General features: G+C 40.1%; 1 protein-coding gene across 3 annotated transcripts in view; it reads right to left on the bottom strand.

The window, feature by feature from the left end:
- Positions 1-14,251: 14,251 nt before the first annotated feature.
- The window catches only part of LOC105465496 (solute carrier family 35 member F1), a 404,409-nt gene continuing 398,045 nt past the window's right edge, over positions 14,252-20,615 (bottom strand). For 2 of the 3 annotated variants that reach the window (XM_071096363.1, XM_011713946.3), the window contains exon 8: positions 14,252-15,803. In XM_071096363.1, coding sequence (XP_070952464.1) covers positions 15,579-15,803 — 225 coding nt within the window. In that variant the 3' untranslated portion in view covers positions 14,252-15,578. The remainder of the gene's footprint in view (positions 15,804-20,615) is intronic. The other variant, XM_011713944.3, reaches the window with a different exon arrangement.

The following is a 20,615-nucleotide window of genomic DNA, read 5'->3' as shown; positions in this document are numbered from 1 at the left end:
CATCAGACTCTAGGTTCTTCAGCTTTGGGACTTGGATTGGCTTCCTTGCTCCTCAGCTTGCAGATGGCCTATTGTGGGACCTTGTGATTGTGTGAGTTAATACTTAGTAAACATATATATATATACTATCAGCTCTGTCCCTCTAGAGAACCCTAATACAGTGGGGATAACACTGATGAGTCACAAAAGAAATGAAAATGCTTCTTAAAATTTGTGTTTAAGAATTTGTATTAACTCTTTTACAGAACCTTATTTTTCAATATGGAAGTGTGTTTATTTTATATGATAGTTAAGCTGACAAACCCTCAACTGTTCTTCATCAATAGTGCTGGAAAGTAATTACATTCAGTTCATATTACTAGGAAATCCTGTCTCTTTGGTTTTTTTTTGTTTTGTTTGTTTGTTTGTTTGTTTGTTTTTTAAGACTTCATCACTTAGGGAAAAGATTCAATCCCAACTTAGTGAATTGCACACCTACTATGGCAGGACTGTAATAATTGAAGCTTTATCATGAGAAAGCATTCATGCTTCAGACATTATTGTTTCTAGAATGTACATTGTGCTACATGCCAAGAAAATCCAGAAATATCTATTCAATAAGAATATTTCATATCATGTTCAGGGAGCTTCCTTATTAATGTTTGCATTCATCTTATTTAAAAATAAGTTGCAAGCTTGATTTCAAGGGTTATTTCACTTTTACATAAGTATAGAATCCATTGTCCAGGCCCAAGATAAATTGTTTTCTGATTTTCCTTTTTATCAGAATTTGATGCTCTGGCTGAGTAATTTCTTTAAGAGATAGTGTTCATCAACATTGTCATCTTACTTCGTATTTTTCACATAGAAATGTTTACTTCTTCTCTATAAATTGTTCTCTGTGCCCAGATTTCAGTAAATGGCCATTGGTTTATTGGTTAAAAGTTAGTCATTCACCACCCTATATATTTATGAAGGGGATAAATAATTTTTAAAACAATATGTTTTTGCTTTTTTTAAAAAAATGCTTCCTGGTGATTATGTGCCAGGTTTTGTCTTTCAAAGACATTTAAGGTGGTACCAGGAACATAAATGCGGTCAAAATTCTACCTCTGAGTCAGAAACCTTCCAATGAATCCCTTTTTCCTTAATGTAGTCAGAGTTGCTTCTGTTGCTTCAGACAAAAACAACTGTCTCATGTTCTTTCCAGTCTTACAGCGTTTATACTCTAGAGGAGAATATGGATAATTAAAGAAATATAGTAAGATATACTGTGGGTTCAATTTTGAAGCCCACGGTTTCTCTTCCACAGAAATTTACATGGTCTTCTCTAAAGACAGAGAGAGGCAAAATCTGCAGTGCCAGAAAACCTTGGGGCAGACTTTAAGACTGTCCCCAAATCCTGAGACTCAGTGTAGAAACCATGGATCAGGTCTAAAGTCCCATCTGATTCTTGGTTTCTATCAGCTTCCTTCCTGCATGTTCTACCACCTGAGACAGGCCACCCCATACTGGGTCAGCTGTGACTTTGAGGAAGTCCTTCTTTATGTTGAGCTGAAATTTGTCTTCCTGAACTTCCTCTTCTTGGTTCTAGTTTTATCCTTTGTAGACTGAACAAGTCTAACATGTCTTTCTTCTTCATTCAACAAAGCTTGCTGGGTGTCTGCTCCAGGTCAGACACTGTGCCAGATTGTGCCTAATGGGCTGCATTTTCCACGGGGTTGGGAGGGAGGATACTGACATTAGCCAGTCTATTTTTTTTTTTTTTTTTTTTTTGAGACAGAGTCTTGCTCTGTCACCCAGGCTGGAGTGCAATGGTGCCATCTCAGCTCACTGCAACCTCCGCCTCCTGGGTTCAAGCAATTCTCCTGCCTCAGCCTCCCGAGTAGCTGGGATTACAGGCACCTGCACCACACCTGGCTAATTTTTGTATTTTTAGTAGAGACAGGGTTTCACCATGTTGGCTAGGCTGGTCTCGAACTCCTGACCTCGTGATCTGCCTGCCTTGGCCTCCCAAAGGATTTCAGGTGTGAGCCACCCTGGCCAGCCAGTCTTTAGAAAGGAAACAAGAGCTAAGAAGGCAGAGAGCCGTGGAAGCATGCACCGGTGGACTAGACCTGTACCTCACCTGGGAGCCAGGGAAACGTTTCTCTAATAAGTGATGTTTAACCTGAGCTCCCAAGGATGAGTGGGAATTATCTAGGCAAAAGGAGAGGAGGGGAGAGTCTTCCAGCAGGGGAGAAAGTGCCACGGCCCTGGGGCAGGAAGGAGCAGGATGTGTTCAATGAACTAAAAGAAAGCCAGTTTCACTGAGGTACAAAAGCAAAGTGGAGAGACATGGGATATGAGGCTGGAGAACAAGGTGGTGATTCTCTCATACTGGCCCTTGTGTACCATGGTCAGGGCTTTTGAATGTCATTCATTTGTTCATTCATGAATTCATCCAGTCATTCAACTGATGTTTGTTGAGATCCCTCGATGTTCTGGGTACTCTTACACATGCTTGGGATAAAGGAGGGAACAAAATGGACAAGATTCTTGCCCTAAGGAAGCTTACATTCAGGTTGGGGGAGAAAGACAAACAAAATGTGTACTGTGTCAGAAAGTCATAGGTACTACAGAGAAAACAGGGAAGGAAACGGAAGTGTGGGGGTTGAGGTTTTATCTTAAGGGTAATGTGAGTGGCCCCCAAGAGTTGTGCAATAGGATAATGCTGCCATGGACAGCCAGGGAAATGCGTTAAGTGGGACTATGACTGGATGGAGATTGTGCTTTAGCTGCTGAGTGGAGAATGGATCAGAGACAGGCTGAGTAGGAGGCAACTATTCAGGTGAAAGATAAAGTGAGCTGAAATTAGGATCATGCCAATGGGGCATGGGGACAAGGGGACTGATATGGTGACATTTAGGAGGTAAATATTTCTTGTCTGGCTTGGCTAACCAGGAAATAAACATTCCTACTCATTTAAGGGCCTATATGTTTCCATTGAAAGTCTGAAAAAAACTACACCAAAACTGACTTATTTTGTGAATAAAAGTATTTGTGTACATAAATATTTATTTTCATAATTGCTGTTGGGGTTCCAAATATCAAAAAATATACCAGGAATAAAAGTTGGCTTCACTGGCCCCATGTAGATATATAAATAAACATGAAGTTTCCAGGGCAAGGTCATGATTTATGGATGGATACTTCTAAATCTGGTCTAGATGTTTTTATTACTTGCCTAGGGGAAGAGGCTGAGAAAAACTGAACGTTAGTGCTTGAGCTGTAGCATCATCATTTATTCTTGCTCTATTTTAGGCTTATTTACAGGCCCAGGTGGGGAATTTCTGCCTGATGCTGGTAGCATGTTGGCATTGGTGATGGCACCTCAGGCCAAGTCTGGGGAGCAGTTGGGAGGTCAGAGCATCTGAAAACATCACTGCCTCTGAGTTTTCTAAGGTGAAAAAATAAACAGTGGAGCCAGGGTAGGTAGGCAAAGCAGAAATGAGCCCTTTAGCACTCACAGCAATTCCAACTTTTCTTTTTGTCCTGTCTCAAATACTTCTTGAGTGGTCAGAGGCACACTGCCTTTGGTCTGCAGTGAATTCTCATCTTACCTCAAATTTCATGTATTTGCACTTGGACTCCATTATGTGCAAGCAGGAAGAATAAAGAATACCAATCTCAGCAGGGCGCTGTGGCTCACGCCTGTAATCCCAGCATTCTAGGAGGCAGAGGTGGGCGAATCACCTCAGGTCAGGAATTTGAGACCAGTCTGGCCAACATGGTGAAACCTCGTCTCTACTAAAAATACAAAACTTAGCTGGCACCTGTAATCCCAGCTACTTGGGAGGCTGAGGGACTAGAACTGCTTGAACCATGGAGGTGGGAAGGAGCTTGGTCTATTAGAGAAAGAGACAGGTGTCCTATGGTGAGTGAGGGGAGAGGAGAAAAATGCAGGTGTGAAACAAAGCAGGATCCAGGTTTTGTGGGTCCTGCAAACCATGGTAAGGCATTTGAATTTTATTCCAGTAACCACAGGAAGACACTGGAGAGGTTTACACAGGAAAATGACAGGATGTAATTTACATGTTAAAAAAAAAAATATTGTTGTGTAGACAATGGATTATAAAGAGGTAGACAGGGGAGAGCACCTAGGATGCAGTTCCCACAGTTCAGGATAGAGAGCAAGCTGTCTTGGACCAGGGTAACAGAAGCAGTCGTGGCCAGGCATCCAATTCAGGACAGGAGTTGTAGGAGAAGCCTTACTGGTGCACTGGATGTGGGTGCTGATGACAAGAACAAAATCGATGATGCATCTGTGGTACTTGGCCTGAGCCACCAGGTAGATGGGGAGTTGTGAAGTGATAGGGGGAGGACTGGAGGAGGAACAGGTTTGGGGGGAATCAGGAGGTCTGTTTTGGACACATTAGGTTTGAGAGGTTTATTGGACGTCCACATGGTGACGTTGAGCAGGCGGAGAGAGGTCTGGCTGGGGATGCCAACGTGTGAGTCATGGGCATGAAGCTGGTGTTGAAAGCAGTGAGAGTGACTATAAATTAAAAGGAGAAGCAAACTACGTACAGAGCGGGGGGACCCCAGGGAGTTGTTATGGGAGAGAAAGAAGATCCTACACAAGATCCAGGCAGGAGCGGCCTGTGAGGCGCGGGAACACCACATGGTGGTTCCACAAACGTCAGGGAAAGCAGTGTTTCCAAAGGAGGGTGTGGCCAGCTGAGCCAGGCTGCTGAGAGGTCAGGCAGTGACGGGGAAGAACCCAGAACGAGGTGCAGATAAGATGTCGGGGCTGGGGAAGGTCACAATGCCGCCTCAGCAGGAAGAAATGGGACCTGTTGAAGGAGGCAGGGATGTCACTCCTGACTATATCTTCCTACTTCTAGAGTTAATTTTTTTTCTGTTGGCCAATAAATTGTTTGTTGTTTTCTTTTATTTTCTTCAGACCAGCTGTTTTTGTTGGTACCACACGAAAAGGAGTTTTCCAGTCACCCATTTCCCATATCAACGGTGAGCTGTTAACATAGTTGGCATAGGTTTCTTCACTAGCTGATTTAATCATTTTAACATAACTGACTTTTGACTTGAATTCATTCACTTCATTCCTCTTGTACACACTTCTTATCACTGTGTTTTTGTGGATAACTCCTCAAAGATTTTGTCAAATTAAACCCTTTTCTCAGCTATCATCAGACATTTTGTATAGAGCATACTCTGTTGTCTTTGCAGTCAGACATGCTTGGGTTGGAATCCTGGCCTCATCATTGGCTAGCTGTGTAACCTTGGCCATTTTGTGGAACCCATCTGTGCCTCCGTTAACTCATCAATAAAAATGGGGTACAAGTTCAAATCCCCCCCCCACTAGGGTTTCTTTGTAAATGAGACAATCTCCACAATGCTTAACCCAGTGCTTAGCACACAGTAGAATAAATGATACTGGTTATAGCTGCAACTACACAGAAATCTATAATAGATTTCAAAAAATGCACTCGCTGAAAATTTGAACCAGGATTCTCCAAGACTGGCAGTAAGCAAAGAGTATCTAAGAGATAGACATCTTGAGGTCTGACCCCGAGGGCGAGGTTCACCCTCACCTCGAACATCTTGCCATAATGACTGCAGCTCCACATTATCCCCCAAGTGACAGGACGGTCTCCATTGTCAATTGTCAATATCAGAGGACCAGGGCTTGATTTTATAAAGGAAGCAACTGGGTTTTCTTTAGAGATGCAAATGGAAACGTTAGGTTTGGCATGTTCCAGGGATTTCATTTGCTCAACTGAAAAGAGCATTTCATCACCCTAAGCACAGCTCTCAGAGTTACATTCAGGAGGGAGGAATGTAACCTGACTGCTTTGTTCTCAGGCATTCATCTGATTCTGAACCACGGGATGCTGGGCCAAATCAATGCCTTTGGTCTTGTTATTAGTTGGTCTTGTGCTTCGCAGAGAAATCTTGGCGCCCTGAGTTGACATCTTTGCTGGAGACTGACAGCTGGAATGAGATGTTCAAGTGAAGAACATGAAGAGAAACACATCTCTTTAAAGTAAAAATAGACCTTGTTACTGGATCAAGTTATAGAGGAGTAGAGGTGGAAGAATTTTCGAATTTCCTTCCTTGGAGGAAATCTTCACCTAGTGTTCATAACTCAAATAGGACTTAATCTGTAAGCAAGTAGCTTAAAGGTGGTCTCAAGTCCACACGTAGAGATAGGTTTTGGATTTCCTTATGGAAACTCCAAACAGGAACACTATCAGGGGTAATTATGGGCTAATAGAAGGTGCCCCAGGTTATCGCGATTAACCTGGATTCTCTTCCCATCATCTTGAGTTTGCCTCCATGGGAGGCATGGCACATGGCTTTGCTGGCGCCTGTTTTACCACACAGCTGAACATGTGAGCTGAACTAAGTCTGTCAGGATCCCTGTTTACCCCTGTTCACTTCCTGCAAGTCAGCCAGTCATGGACAGAACCTGGATTGGTGGAAAGTATCTCACTTTAACCAAAACTCCTATTTAGGTTGGTTTTGGGGCCTAACCTTATTAACTTCTTGGATCTTCATTGTTAAAATTAACGTTTTTATTTATAATTTTGTTCTTCTAATGATTAAAGCATATAAGAAAAAGGGAAAACTTTCAGTTCATTGTAATCAAGATAGCATACAAGTTGGAATTACTTGCTATATATTATAGTCTCTACATTATTCCACCTGGTCATAATTTCCCCTCAAGAATATTTCTTTGGATGAATTAAAAAGTAATATAATAATTTTTTTGAAATGTTGGAAGTAAAAATATAAGAGAAAGGTAAATTAAAATAGCTAATGATTCCATTGAAGAAAATAATGTCCATTTTCTGGACAGATGGCATGTGCCAACTTCACTATCAGTAAAATATTTCACAGTATTCTGCTAATGTGGGAATCTTATAGTGTTGACAGGTAAGGACATTGAAAAAAATAGTAATTTTTAATCTTTTAAGGCCATGATTTGGTTTTAAAATATTGTCATTCAGGAGCCAGCGTGTTTTCATTTAATGAATATACAGTGTGATTTTTTTTTTTTTGAGACAGAGTCTCGCTGTGTCGCCCAGGTGGCTGGAGTGCAGTGGCACAATCTCGGCTCACTGCAACCTCCGCCTCCTGGGTTCAAGCAGTTCTCTGCCTCAGCCTCCTGAGTCGCTGGGATTACAGGCGGGTACCACCACGCCTGGCTAATTTTTGTATTTTTAGTAGAGACGGGGTTTCACCATGTTGGTCAGGCTGGTCTCAAACTCCTGACCTTGTGATCCACCTGCCTCAGCCTCCCAAAATGCTGGGATTACAGGCATGAGCCACTGTGCCTGGCTGCGGAGTGATGTTAAAAAAGCTAATTTGATTCAATTTTTAAAACAAATGCTCATAAAGCCTAGAGACAATATCTGAGATATATTCATGCTCAGTGGAGTTTTCTCCTTTTCTTAAATGAATTTTAAGATAAAAGATCAAAGATGGTTACAATTAGTTCTAAAGTAAAGAAAACTATTTTCTTGAAATGCTCAAAGAAGCTGTCACCATGAATGAACTAGTGAAGTAGAAAGGCCAAGCTGAGAAGATGACAGCAAATGTGGACTGCTGCAGTGAAGCTGGGTCAGTCATTTTAGGAAGAATAGACACAAATCATATGAAGGTGCCAGAAAGCAGATGCTACTGCAATGGCATTAGAAATAGATGGGAATTACGCTGTAGCCAGAAGAAGATACTCTACTTTATCATGATAATGGAAATAATGAAAATTGCATTAGTACATAAAAGTCTATTTCTTTACAATGTCAAAAGTCAAGGAAAAGAGATTATGTTACAGAAACACTACAGACCAAAGGAAGCCATTCAACCAACTACAAGGGAAATTGTTGGAAGGGTGTTTTTACCAAACACACACACACACACACACACACACACACACACACACACACACACACACACAAAACAACAACAACAACAAAAGAAAACAAAAAGCACCTCTCTAACCCAAGAGTAGGAGGCAGTGGCCCTATAGTGCTCCTGTTTAGAGGGTTGTAAAGAGACTCTGGTGTACTTCTCAGGGCAGGTAGGGACAGCTGTTGCTTTTAAAATTTCAAAGCTGCAATGATCTTGACCTCTTGCTCGATGATTTTCATCTCCCCACATCCTTACCGCTTGACTGAGTGGTTCATGTGGCTCAGGAGGAAAATAGACACTCCTTCACCTTACAGTGAAGTTTGGTTTTCATTCAGTGGCAGCCGAATTTTTTTCTAAGGGCAGCAGCCTCACAAGTGATGCTGACCTGATACAGGCCATTGGCGAATATAGTGAGTGGCAGCTAGTGCACGTTTAGGGATGAGAAATCCCCATGGAAGCAGTGGGCTCTCAACCCCGGCTTCGGTAGTTACAGATGGACAGTTGCAGCTCTAGCGGCATGTCTGGTTTGGGGAGTCACATGGGCAAGGCCAGTGCCAACGACCCCTCTGACACTTGTGTGTTGAGTAGGAATAGCAGCGGGACAATTCCCCACCTGCAAATTTTCCTAGAAGGACTCAATCCAGAAGGACAAAAGCAATTCACCATGGGCATGAACCACATGTTTTTTCTTTCTTCTTTCTTTGGGATTATACTTAAAAGTTGGTTGGCAACAGGGATCCTCCTAAGGACCTCTTATCCAAGTGCCTGAGAAGCTGCTCTGGGCCGCTTAGTGGGAAGGATCTACATTCTGCTCTCTGATCTTCATTTCTAGTGATCACAGAGCAGCCTTCCTAACTAAGGACGTACACACTATTGTGTTATCCGCAGAATTTTGCCAGTAGTGGATAAGGCTTTTGCTTCTCAAGGCTAAACATCTCTCTTTCTAGCTAAGCCATCTTCACACATGCCATGAAATGACTGGACTTGAGATTTGTCAACAAAATGATCTCCAATTCCTCTAGCTTTCAAATTCTGTGTCTAAACTTGTGACTAAAATGAAATGAATTTCATGTTGTTTGGAAATTATGACTGTGAATTGAAAAGCAAATAAAAAGTGAAGTCTTAGTCTTCAACTAAGGATACCAAATTCCCCACGTTGAGTTATTCTCTATCCCTGACAATTTTCCTTTTAATTAAAACGCAGCCTGATAAGCAGAATCTTGGGGAACATAAAGCAGTTATGTGATTCACTCAACCATTTGTATGCAAGTGTGACCTATTTAGCGTTTAAAATCCTATTTAATGCCAAAAACCACATTAGAGAATTCAAACAAAAGCTCACAGGGAGTCCCATAATGACACTGTTTTGATTATTCCAGTGATTAGCTCATTTCCTCTCTCTTTAGTAATTTCATTTAGAATAGTAGTCATTTTAAGAGCAAGTAGATTTTCTTATTGCTTTACTAGTTTGCTGTGAAATTGGCAAGTGGCCAACCATCTGTGAAACTGCAATTATTACTGTTACTTAAAATTTATCAAACCTCTTCAGGTGCTATGGAAGTAATTCTCCCTGCCTATAAAGACAAGGCCAAGAAAAGCATTAACGAGATCCAACTTTGCACAAGAACAGACATTATCGCCCCATGTTTCAACCTACTAGCCCAAAGTTCCAGAACTGGTATTTGTGGACCCTGCTGGGAAAAAGTTGAGTGAATGATGGTTTTGATCGACTGCCATAGTCATCTACTCTTCAGTGCCTGGGAATCTATTTCTTCCTCTCATGAGAGCTATGCATTCATTCATGCAGGCGTTTATTTGTCATCAGCATTTCTTGAAAGGGATGGGCGTGTAGGCTTCTGCTGTAATTTATGAATAATTTTAAATAATTCCAGCAGTACTGCCTCTTTTAGGGTCACCTGTTTCTTTCTTGCTTTTTTACATTTTTACACATTTAGCAATGAAACAGCGGGGAAGATGCTTGAGATACCACCACTGGAACTCCTCTCATTGCTCTACCAACCCTGGCCATAGATGATTCAAAGAAGGAGGTCTGAACAGTCCGGCTGAGGCCAGCGTGCTGCCCTCCAGCACTAAGAATCTACAAACCCCCTTACCATTGTGAGCAGGTGGTTGCCTCCACCCCGCTGTTCTGCTGCAGACAGCGGCAGCTAGTGCCAGGAAGATGCAGCAATCCGCCGTGCTGCCGGCCTCCCAGGGGGAGGGCAGGACCAGTGCATTTCTTAAAGCCAGTGACCACACAGGCAGGCTCATCCGGGATGGACCAGGTCTACACCTGTTGTCCAGGCATCATTATTAAGTGCCTACTTTCACTTTTGAAAGTGTCAACCATTGGATAATGAATTGCATACTCAGCTTACTCAATGTCCCCTTGTAGCTCTGTCATCTGTTATGTGACCTAACATTTACGTTTTTAACCTATACCAGCAGTATGAGGCAGTGAGTTCAGGAAGATTATTCTCCATTGTGTAAAGTAATATTTACCTTTATCTGTCCTGAAATTATTCTTCAAGCGTTATGGGATTGGTCCCAGCTCTAATGCTGAGGCTCAGTGAACAAGCTCATTTGCATGCTTTTACAGATTTTAGTTTTGTCCACACCAGGCCTTTGTCCATCCAGATGGATGGCCCTAGTCTTAGAGCCTATTCGCAGAGACCTCCACCCTGATCATTAGCTTTCCTTGTTAATCAGGCTGCAGTGGTGTTTGGAGGCAACTTGTCTGGCTGTCTGAAAAGTGATGCACAGTGGTTTGTCCTTTCAGGCACTGATGAAAGGCCATCTGGTAGGGGAAGGGCTTTTCAGCTGTATTACAATTTTTTTGAATTAAATGTTTTTTCTTTTCCTTTTTTTTTTTTTTTTACCACATAGACAATGAAAGGACCTGCCTAGCAGGTGGCTCACAGTGAACCCTCTGTTTATGCTTGCAGAAAAAAGAAAGACAGAAAAATAAACAAAAGAAAAAGAGAAGAAATCAAGGAAAAAAGGAAGAAAAGAAGGAAAAAAGAAAGATCAGTGTATATACTAAGAAGGAATATTATAAATTCAAAACACTATTTGCAGGAGAAAACAAAACAAAACTTTGCTTTGCTATTTCATACCTTGGGCCTGAATTTGAAGGGCCAAATATTGTAAGCGATTGTAAAAAATTCCCTAGAAGGGTGCATTTAAGTGGACATGGTGATTTCTTCCTTTCCAAGACGCAGGAATTTTACAGAAAAACAAAGTACTCAAGAGTAATAGAAGAAGAAAGGAACATTTTGTAATAGAATTCTTACCCTTGTAGTTTATATTTATGGTTTAGAAGCTTGATTCCTTTAAAACAAGATGTATGAGTGTCTTCCATGTGCAAGGTATTTTGCTGGGCACTGAAAATATATAAACTGGATCTAATTTCAGCTCCTGTTATTTTAGACATTACGATTTGTTTTCTTGTGGAACATCAAGACAATAATTTACAGCCTTCCTGCTGAATTTTACTTGTTTCTATTTTTCTCTCATGCTAATAGTCATGAGAATCACTCAAGTGCTTCCTTATCTTACTATTGCAAGAACTTTCAAGTTCTTTAGAAAACCCAGTTCTTTCTCTTAAGAAAACAAATCTTAATTCATTGGGGAAACATGACATACATTTATTGTATATACGATCTGAGCCCCCATCAAGTGGAATTGCCGGACATTTGGACAGAGGCTAGGCTGAAGTTCAACTTTATTTCGTCTTTGATCAAAGAGCTTACTAAATGGAAGTAAACAATACTTTAGAGAAAGATTTACATTTTTTCAAGGAAAAAACTTATTTAAACTGAGTGTCACACTTCTCAAGCAAATTATTTATGTTAAGTACATGCTATTCCAACTCTTTATAAAAGCAGCTCATGATGGATCTCAACCTGAGAGCACTTTATAAAGCACTTAGTGTGCTACAATTCCTTTTTTCCTGAAAAATGAATGTTTTCTTTAAATATTAATCTTAATATATAACTCAGACACACAGTCTTCTTGGCTTATTTAATTTTTGAGGTCTGATTGCAAAAATTGACAAGAACATGTAAATGTATTTACAATCTAGGTACTTATGGGGTTGCAAAGTGACAGCAGTTAGTGGAGGAGGGATGATTATAAGATGCTGTGTAAGTTCTGAGCAGAAATATGAGCAATCTCTGCTTCATAAACATTGCACTGGAAGAATGCTCATCCGTTAAGTCTGTTGTGTGCCAAGGCCAGCATACACAGAACTTTCTTCTTTATGAGGAACCGTTTCTTGGGGGTAAATTTATATTGTCTTACATGTGTTTTAAATGTGGGCTTGAAGCCCCAGAGAGTTCTTATGTACCCAGGTAAATAATTAACTTTGCAAACTATGAACATGTTTAATTTGGCTTTTGAAACGATAGTTCTGAGACCAATTGTGCCCTTCCTAATTTGGAAATATTTTCTTTCTGGTTTTTATTTTGACATGTACCCAGCCATCTACTTTTGTTGCTATTTCTAGCATCCCAAGGGAGCTGCTTCCATGGTTGTCATAGTGCAGACAAACACAAAAGAAAACCAAGAATTCGGTGCTTTCATAAAGCATTTATTTTTATTTGAAAACATTATACAGGCATGACATTGCCACAGCCAGTCCATAGGGGAGCATGCAAATATCAAAAATGGACAGTTTGTTGAACTTATCGGTGTAAATTTTTTTTGGTTCGTATTTTCCATCTGCAGTGTTGTGAGAATTAGTGTGCTTTGTTATGTGGCTTAACAATAGAATCCTACCCATGGGGTAAAATCTGTACTGGTAGCTAGCTGGGGACTACTAAATAGTTATAAATCAAAAAGAAACCCAAAACAAACAATACTACACGCTTGTCAAAAGGTTAATAGCACAAGTTAGCAATATCTAAACTAAACATTGAAACAATTTCATGGGACATGGTGGTGCAAATTTTTCCATTGCTTGGTCACCTGGTCATGTATTTGAGAGTCTGTAGATGTGGGAAGGTCTGACCAAGGCAAGCGCTGTCCCCAGTGCAAGTTTTCATTGAGGAAGTGAGAACCACCACTTAATCTCTAGCAGGGTTTAGGAGAATTGTAGTTTGCTTTTACCCGATCAAATTCTGCACAAATTGCTAAAGTCTTACTCATTGAGGAGAGATTGATTGTGGACTGAAAAACTGAAATTTTTGCTGGTGTCTACTGAGGTTATGAAATCTCAGAAACTAAAACAGCTAAAGTTAATGTTGTCCTACTCCCATTTCCCACCCCATTCCCAAAGGATCAATGTTTTTTACACAGAAAAAGAATTTGTTCTTTGCAATTTTTTTTTTTTTTTTTTTCCTGAAGGGTCAGTCTGGAACTCCTGATCTTGAACAATTCAATATATTATCAGCCTTTCTAAATGGAGACAAACCAACACATCGAGGTCACCCAGGGACATGAAAGTCTCAGTACAAGGACACTGAATGATAAAGGGTATACAGCGAATTCATTTTAACATTCACACTTGGTTTCCATACAATGGAGTCAATTAAAATATCCTATAAAATAATTCAGATGGCAACCTTTAGCCATCTGTTGATTGCAAACTTTTTGGAAATTTATATTTTTAAAAAACTTCAGTCTACTGAGTGGACTTGGAAATAATTTCATCCACTTGCTTCTCATAAGACTTTACTAAGTGTCTACAAATCAATGTCATAAAAATGAATCAAAGACTAAAACATCTGGCTTAAAATAAATACTAACAATGCAATAAATCAAGCAAATTATTCAAACCACAGGAATGTAAACACAAAAATAAAACCACAGTCTTGAAAGGTCTTCGGATCTGAATGGACAAAATATTCAGAGAAAGGTATTTGATTGGTTGAAAGGTAGCAGAGCGATGATGTTGGCACAGTTGTTTTGATTTGATAGAGCTTTAACGCTGACACTCTCCCCACGGAAAATAAAACATGTTTCCTAGGGGGCTGAACTGAGATGACCATTACATCTGAATATCAGAGAAGAGAATTTTTCTTCTCCATCTCCAAGGGTAAGTCCACTCACCCAGTGTAGAAGGCAGGCAAAAAGGCAATGTGGGTGCTGACAGACAGTGTGGGATGCTTTTGCCTGCCAGATTTAGGCCTTGTACAGGCACTCTGGGATCAGTCCTTCTACTGTAGTCTGTCCTTTTACTTTCCAGAGACCCCACTGGTGTTTTGCTTTGCTTGCTTGTGTAACATACATTGATTTAAATTGCCCAATGTCTCATAAACATGTATTTTTCCCCTATAAACCCTGTAACTCCATTGAGGATCTTTTTGAACGGTATTGAAGTCAGCCAAACTAAAAGAGTACGTTACATACTGACACATAGAATCTTTTCTAAATAATAGAGGTCTGTGGTGTTTCTTAATTTCCTGTGTTTGAAAAAGGGGCTATTTTAAGGGCAACAGATTAGACTAGTGACATATCGTTCATAGTCTTATCAGGATCCTGCAGTATTCTCTGTGTCCATAAGAATGTTGTGTCAATATACCTGTTATTGAATGGATGCCAAATATGACCAAAATGCCAGACTTTTTCAATGATGACTTCGTTACCACTGCAAAGTGGCCAGATCAATTAAGCCATTTTCAAAGACTGCTCCACATCAGCACCTTGACTTTGTTAGGAGGTGGCACAACCAATGATTTTCCACAATAAAGGTAATTTCCATGCTGGTGTATTTTTAAAAAGGTGTCACAGAATTAAAAGGGCAGAGAACCATGGCTTTTTCCAGCGCCTTGATTAATTTCCATATTATCACTAAGGAAATCTAGAAAAAAAAGAAAAGATAGTTTTTGAAGAGAGGCTACAGGGAGGGGCAGAAAGATTTTATAATTATATATTGCCCTAAACACAAATGATATTATTTCTGGGGGCTCTCAAAAGCCACAGAAATGGAACAGTCCTTATCTTGTTATTACAGGGACTTGATTAGCAGAATCATGTGGCACAACAGAAAGGCAATGGCCTGGAGTAATCAGAGATCAAAATATAAAAAGGCTAAAATGTTTCTTTTATATCTATTCCTAGAATAGAGAATTATATGGTCAGTTGCCCCTCCCTACAAAGGTCACAGCACAAAATACTTATTGAGCAGGCAATCCAACAGGTAACAGAGGAAACCATGAGCCACCAGGTCCCTAGGATAAGGAAACTTCTCAGGGGTGGAGCTCCTGTGGCATGCATCACTCATATAGTCTGTGCAAAAAAATAAAGTATGACTCTTAAAAAGTGAATTGCCATAGAAAAGTGGGGTTTATGTTGACTACATGTGGGTCTGGCAATAGTTTCCATCAGGAGTACAAAACACCCTCCTGAAAGTTGGTGTGATAACAGTAACAATAATAATAATACAAATCATAATAACAATAATACTTGCTTTTGATTCAAAGATTTTCACAGTAATGAACGCAGGGGAGTTGTGATCAGGATACACATTAGCTAGGCATCTTTCCGAGTCAGGTGGATTAGAGCCTGTGTCTCCAGTGATGTTGAGCTTGCTCCTTTCACAAGCTTTCAGAGGATTTGCTACCTTGCAGTCCACCTGTGTAAACTGCACCTAGTAAATACCTTTCTCTATGTACAATACAGAGATGATGGGCAAAAACATGGCCAATGAGTTGGCCTCAGTGGGCAGGGCGGGCCTCACCCTAGGCCACACGAACATGAGGCTCCTCTTCGGTCTCCTGGCCCAGGCTGGTGTAGGTGACTGAGGGTTCCACCTGAGCTGTGGTCGGTAAGTCCACAACAGGTCCTGAAGGATTGCGGAACTGCTTATACACTCGGGGGTCCTGGGCTATGTAGGTGGAGGTGGAGGAGTAGAGCACCAGCCCAATGAGGATGGTGAAGAAAGACAGGAGATAAAGTCCTGAAAACTAAAAAAACACAACAGTAGAGTCATTTGACAGCCAGGGCAGAACCACTGACACATTAATGAGGCACAGAGAGATGTGAGCAGAGCTGCTTCCTCTCAGAACAGGCAGCGTGATGAGTTGGCCAATACCCTTGATGGAGAATGAATTTTCTCATCCTAAACTGGCTTGGTCCCATTGATTCCCCTTATCTTTCCTAGACCCTGTGGCTAACACAGAGGAACACTTCGCTAATGGTCTCTAAAGTGCCAATCTGAGGATCTGGTATGGTGCGAGAACTAGTTAAGCACAACTTAAAATGCATCAAGTTAAAAGCAAAAAATCTCCAATATCACTCAATAAAAAGTTGGTTGTTTGTGGCTTCATTAAACTTAGAGAAATACAGATATCCCCTTTAGGGTTGTAATGAAGCCATAAACAATGAATGGCTCACTGACAGCTGCATCAGGGCACTCTCGTTACACCTTAATCCAATTCAGACACTATTTGTCTTCCTAGTAGGAATTGTTATTGACTTTGGTAAATATCTTTGCAAGATTAGATTATCCTTGGACAGAAAGAAATAGTATAACATTCCATTCCTGACCCACTGATCTATAAACAAAACCAAACAGGGCTGTATATACAACATTCTGCTTCCTAATCTACTTGCTTGACAATTCAGAGAGTTTGGGGGGAGAGGGAGAGAAAATACTGGTTTATACAAGTCGCAAGAATTTACGTATGTTTGTGGAAACTTATGACTTCTGGACCTTCTTGAGTAGTTACACTGGAAGTAGTTACTTCAGTAGTTACTGGGGAAAGAGTATGGTAACAATGTGAGTATTGCCATTTCTTGTGTTTCATTCATTCATTCATTCATTCATTCACTCCTTCATTAAATGAATAGTTTCTTATATGCCTTCTCTATATCAGACACTGAACTATGTACTGGGGAAAGAGAAATGAAAAATATATGTTGATCCCTACCATTTAGGACTTAATTGTCTCAGTGGTCAAACAGGTACAGATAGACAAAAACAACACAATGCACGTACAGCATGCCAAATCTCATTTCAGTCAATAGCTAATAACCCAGTCTTGACCACATCCTGTGTCCATGGGGAAAAAGGCATCAATTTTATTGTCCTTTTTAATGCTAATACTGAAAGAACTAAAAACTGCTAAAAAGACAAAAATTAATTGGAAGTTGGAAGAAAGGAAGACAGGAAAATGACCCAGAGATCCTATGAAGTAAGTTACAAGGCTATAATAAAAAGCTAAAAGATGGCTCTAACTGTAGTTCAATAATAGGAAAGGAAGTCTTGAAAATGGCTCATAAAAAAAGGTATCCCTGCAACTAAACGTCCCTGCTACAGTGTTGTTTTCTTTCTTTCTTTTTGCAGCAGCAAGGGAGCTAAGACTAAAGATGCTTTTCTGATTTTCTTTCTAGAGCACTCCACACCCTGTCCCTCAATTCCTTTATTTTTCACATTGAAACCATATGATAACCCTACTTCAGATGGATTTATGTACTAGACTCAGCTTGTAACAGCTTCATTTAATTAACTTGACATAATTCACTTTTCCCAATGAAAATAAATGTGCCTTATTCTTTGATTCATAAATTTTTAAAATAAAATGGTAGAAAAAGAAGACCACTAACGGTACAGTCATGTATGATCTCAGAAAACCTATTTACACTCAAACTTGCTTCCTGAAATTCTATATTCAGGAGCTTCACCCTTTACCTGAAACTTCGGTGAATGAAATAGGTCTGTTCCTAACATTACCATCACTTCAAATATTTTATTAATTACTTTCACTTTCAAAACTCTACCCATACGTCTCTAGTTTCAAGCAAAGGGTCTTAGGTGTGAACCTGCCTCTACTGCAGCATATGGAGGTAGAGAGACGACGAATGAGCACTTTATAGTTATCCCTGCATTCTAACCACCAAGCTGGCTTCAGATCTCAGCTCTACCACCTTCTAGCTTCAATTCTGGACACATTTCTTAACCTTTCCAGGTCCAAGCTTCCTTAGCAGTAAAGCACACCTATTATAGGGTGGTTAAAAGATTAGATTCGATAAGGCATGTAGAACACTTATCACAGTTTCTATCTTGCTGCAAACATTCAATTCACATTAGCTTCATTCTTATTATTTTTTTGTTATTACTATAGCACTTATTTTATCATAGTAATACTGATATATCTTATAATAATCTGATATAACCATTGATTAAATTGTCTTTTTTTTCTTTTTTCTTAAGACAGGGTTTCACCTCTGTCACCCAGGCTGGATGCAGTGGCACAATCATGGTTTACTGCAGCATCAACCTTCTGGGATCATGTGATCCTCCCACCTCAGCTTCCCGAGTAGCTGGGACTACAGGCACCTGCCACCATGCCTGGTTAATTTTTGTATTTTTTGTAGAGACAAGGGCTTTGCCATGTTGCTCAGACTGGTCTCAAATTCTTGGGCTCAAGCTGTCTGCCTGCCTTGGCCTCCCAAAGTGTTAGGATTACAGGCGTGAGCCACCGCGCCTGGCCTAAATTGTCTTTTTTCAGTAGTCTCTGGATTACGAGGTTGTGTCTTGTTTGACCAATGCCAAGTACAGAGCTTGGCACCATGTAGACATCTACTAAATATTATCTGCTATTTCTTTTTTTATCTTGAATGAATAATGGGGAAGTTTCAGACTAAAGAAAGAAACATAATTAAAAAATCAGCCTGTACCAGTGGAGTAGTTCAAACATTTTAGCTTTAAACTAGATAATGCAATGCCTTTCTAGTACATAAAATGCTCAACAAAAACCCGTTAAGAAGGAAGTCCTAGTATGAATCTACAATCATTGACTCCAAAAATCATCTTCAAACCTGGGGTCAGTCAGAGGAGTGTGATAGGACGATGAATTGGAAGAGACAATGAAGAAAGCCAGAGTCTGGATCGAAGACTCAGGGCTGCTGATCAGTGGACTGGCATAGAGATGTCATAAACTTGGGGTGGGCAGGATTTGGCAATTGAAATAATGTAGTGGCAGAGACAGGAAAGGATTGAATACAGAGTATCCAGGTAGAAGGATTGGATTCCTCTCCATTTATGATTTTAGACTTGATCAATATGACAAAGAATATACTGTTAAATTTTGTAAAGCTAATGCCCTCACCATTGTAAGAAATGATACTTTAATGTACTGCTTAAAGGATCATCCCTTTTTTGGACATGGAACCATCAGGTTGAGTGAGAAATTCATTACAGAATTATTTTCTTGGGACATAGTTTTAGCATAATAACACATAGTTTATTTTTAATGCACTTCTATTTAATTCATATGGAATTCAGTCAAAAAATAGCTCCAAAGATAGAGAGCATGGGATTTTATATGATGGAAGTATCTTGGAAGTCACCCAAGAGGCTTTATTAATAAATGGTAGAGAAATTTTTCATTTTAGATACAAGCCCAAAAAGACAGCAGTCAAGCAAGCATTATGATTAATCCGGATAAATGTTGAATGTTATAAATGTTGAGAGAAAGGTTTGCTTCTTAAAAAATAAAAGTAAAAAAAAAGTTTTATTTTTCCCTCTTTTTAGCTTAACTTGAAAAAGAAAATTGAATCAGGGATACCTAATAGAATGACCCTCTATTCTGGATGGTGCACTTTTCTTGTAGAGCATTCATTTCAAAAATCAATCAATCAGACAAAAGTATTGCGCAATCTAGGCTCCTTAACTTACTAACTGCAAATAAATACTTATTTCTACCTCCCCAAGTAACGAGAACAGGAACTTCTCTGGAATGCTACATGAGGACTGAAAGCTGTCTCTGAGTTACAGGTAAGGGAAGCTCAGGCAGAGGCTGGCTGTCTCCATTGGAGAGCCGGGGCTGCTTGCTGTCCAAAGTGTACTTGGAGGGCTTTCCCTTTGCAAACTGTAGCCATCAGAATATGCTGTTTTTTCTGTGCTGCAGACACACTTTTTCCTGCATTTTATCTAACTGGAAGCCTTAAGAATCTGAGAAAGGATAACTCCTGTATGAACACGACCATATTGCAGACGCTGTGTACTTTGCTGCTGTCTTTTTCACCTTCATGAGTCTCTTTGAGAACACAGGTCAGAAGGCACTCACTGTACATACTGAAAATCCCTGAGTGCTGCTTAAAACAATCTGACTGAGACACAAGCTATTATACAGGATGAGGTGGCTTGGAGGATGGATAATAAGCCTGTACAAAGCTCTTTAACTTCCAACCAGAGTTAAACCTAGCTCTTAGAAAGAAAGCTGGCCTGTCAGTTTGATTGCTATTTAGTTCCTGTGGCATTCAGCACATCACAGACCAAATTTTCATTTTATTTTTGGCATTTAACTTCTAAGTCAAATTTTAATAAACCTAAATCTATACAAGTAGAAAATCATGTGGTTTGAAAGTCATTTCAAAGTCCATTTATAAATACATCAACTAGACTATGTGAAGAAGAGGGCAATGCTTCAATGGCAACTTTCTTTTTCTAGCTTGACTGAAAACATGGCAGAGTTCAGCAGAGGAGAACATGAGTGATCCCTAGAGAGGCGCAAAGTGGACTCTGGGTTTCAGCTTTACTTTTGTTGAATATATGTACCAACCACTTCTATATGGTGGGCCTGGGTTTTTCCTTTATCCCTGGGAAGTGTACCTTAAAGAGTCCCTTTAAGCATATGTCTCTGTGTAGCTTTTTCAAGGCTCCTAGCCTGGTGTGGTGATGCATGCCTGTAGTCCTGGCTACTCAGGAGGCTGAGGCAGGAGTTTGAGGCTGCAGTGAGCTATGGTCCTGCCACTACACTATACCTGCCACT

Source organism: Macaca nemestrina, chromosome 5, assembly GCF_043159975.1.
Source record: "Macaca nemestrina isolate mMacNem1 chromosome 5, mMacNem.hap1, whole genome shotgun sequence".
NCBI lineage: Eukaryota > Metazoa > Chordata > Mammalia > Primates > Cercopithecidae > Macaca > Macaca nemestrina.
The sequence above is the reverse complement of the archived record's forward strand: the minus strand, read 5'-3'. Positions and strand labels throughout refer to the sequence as shown.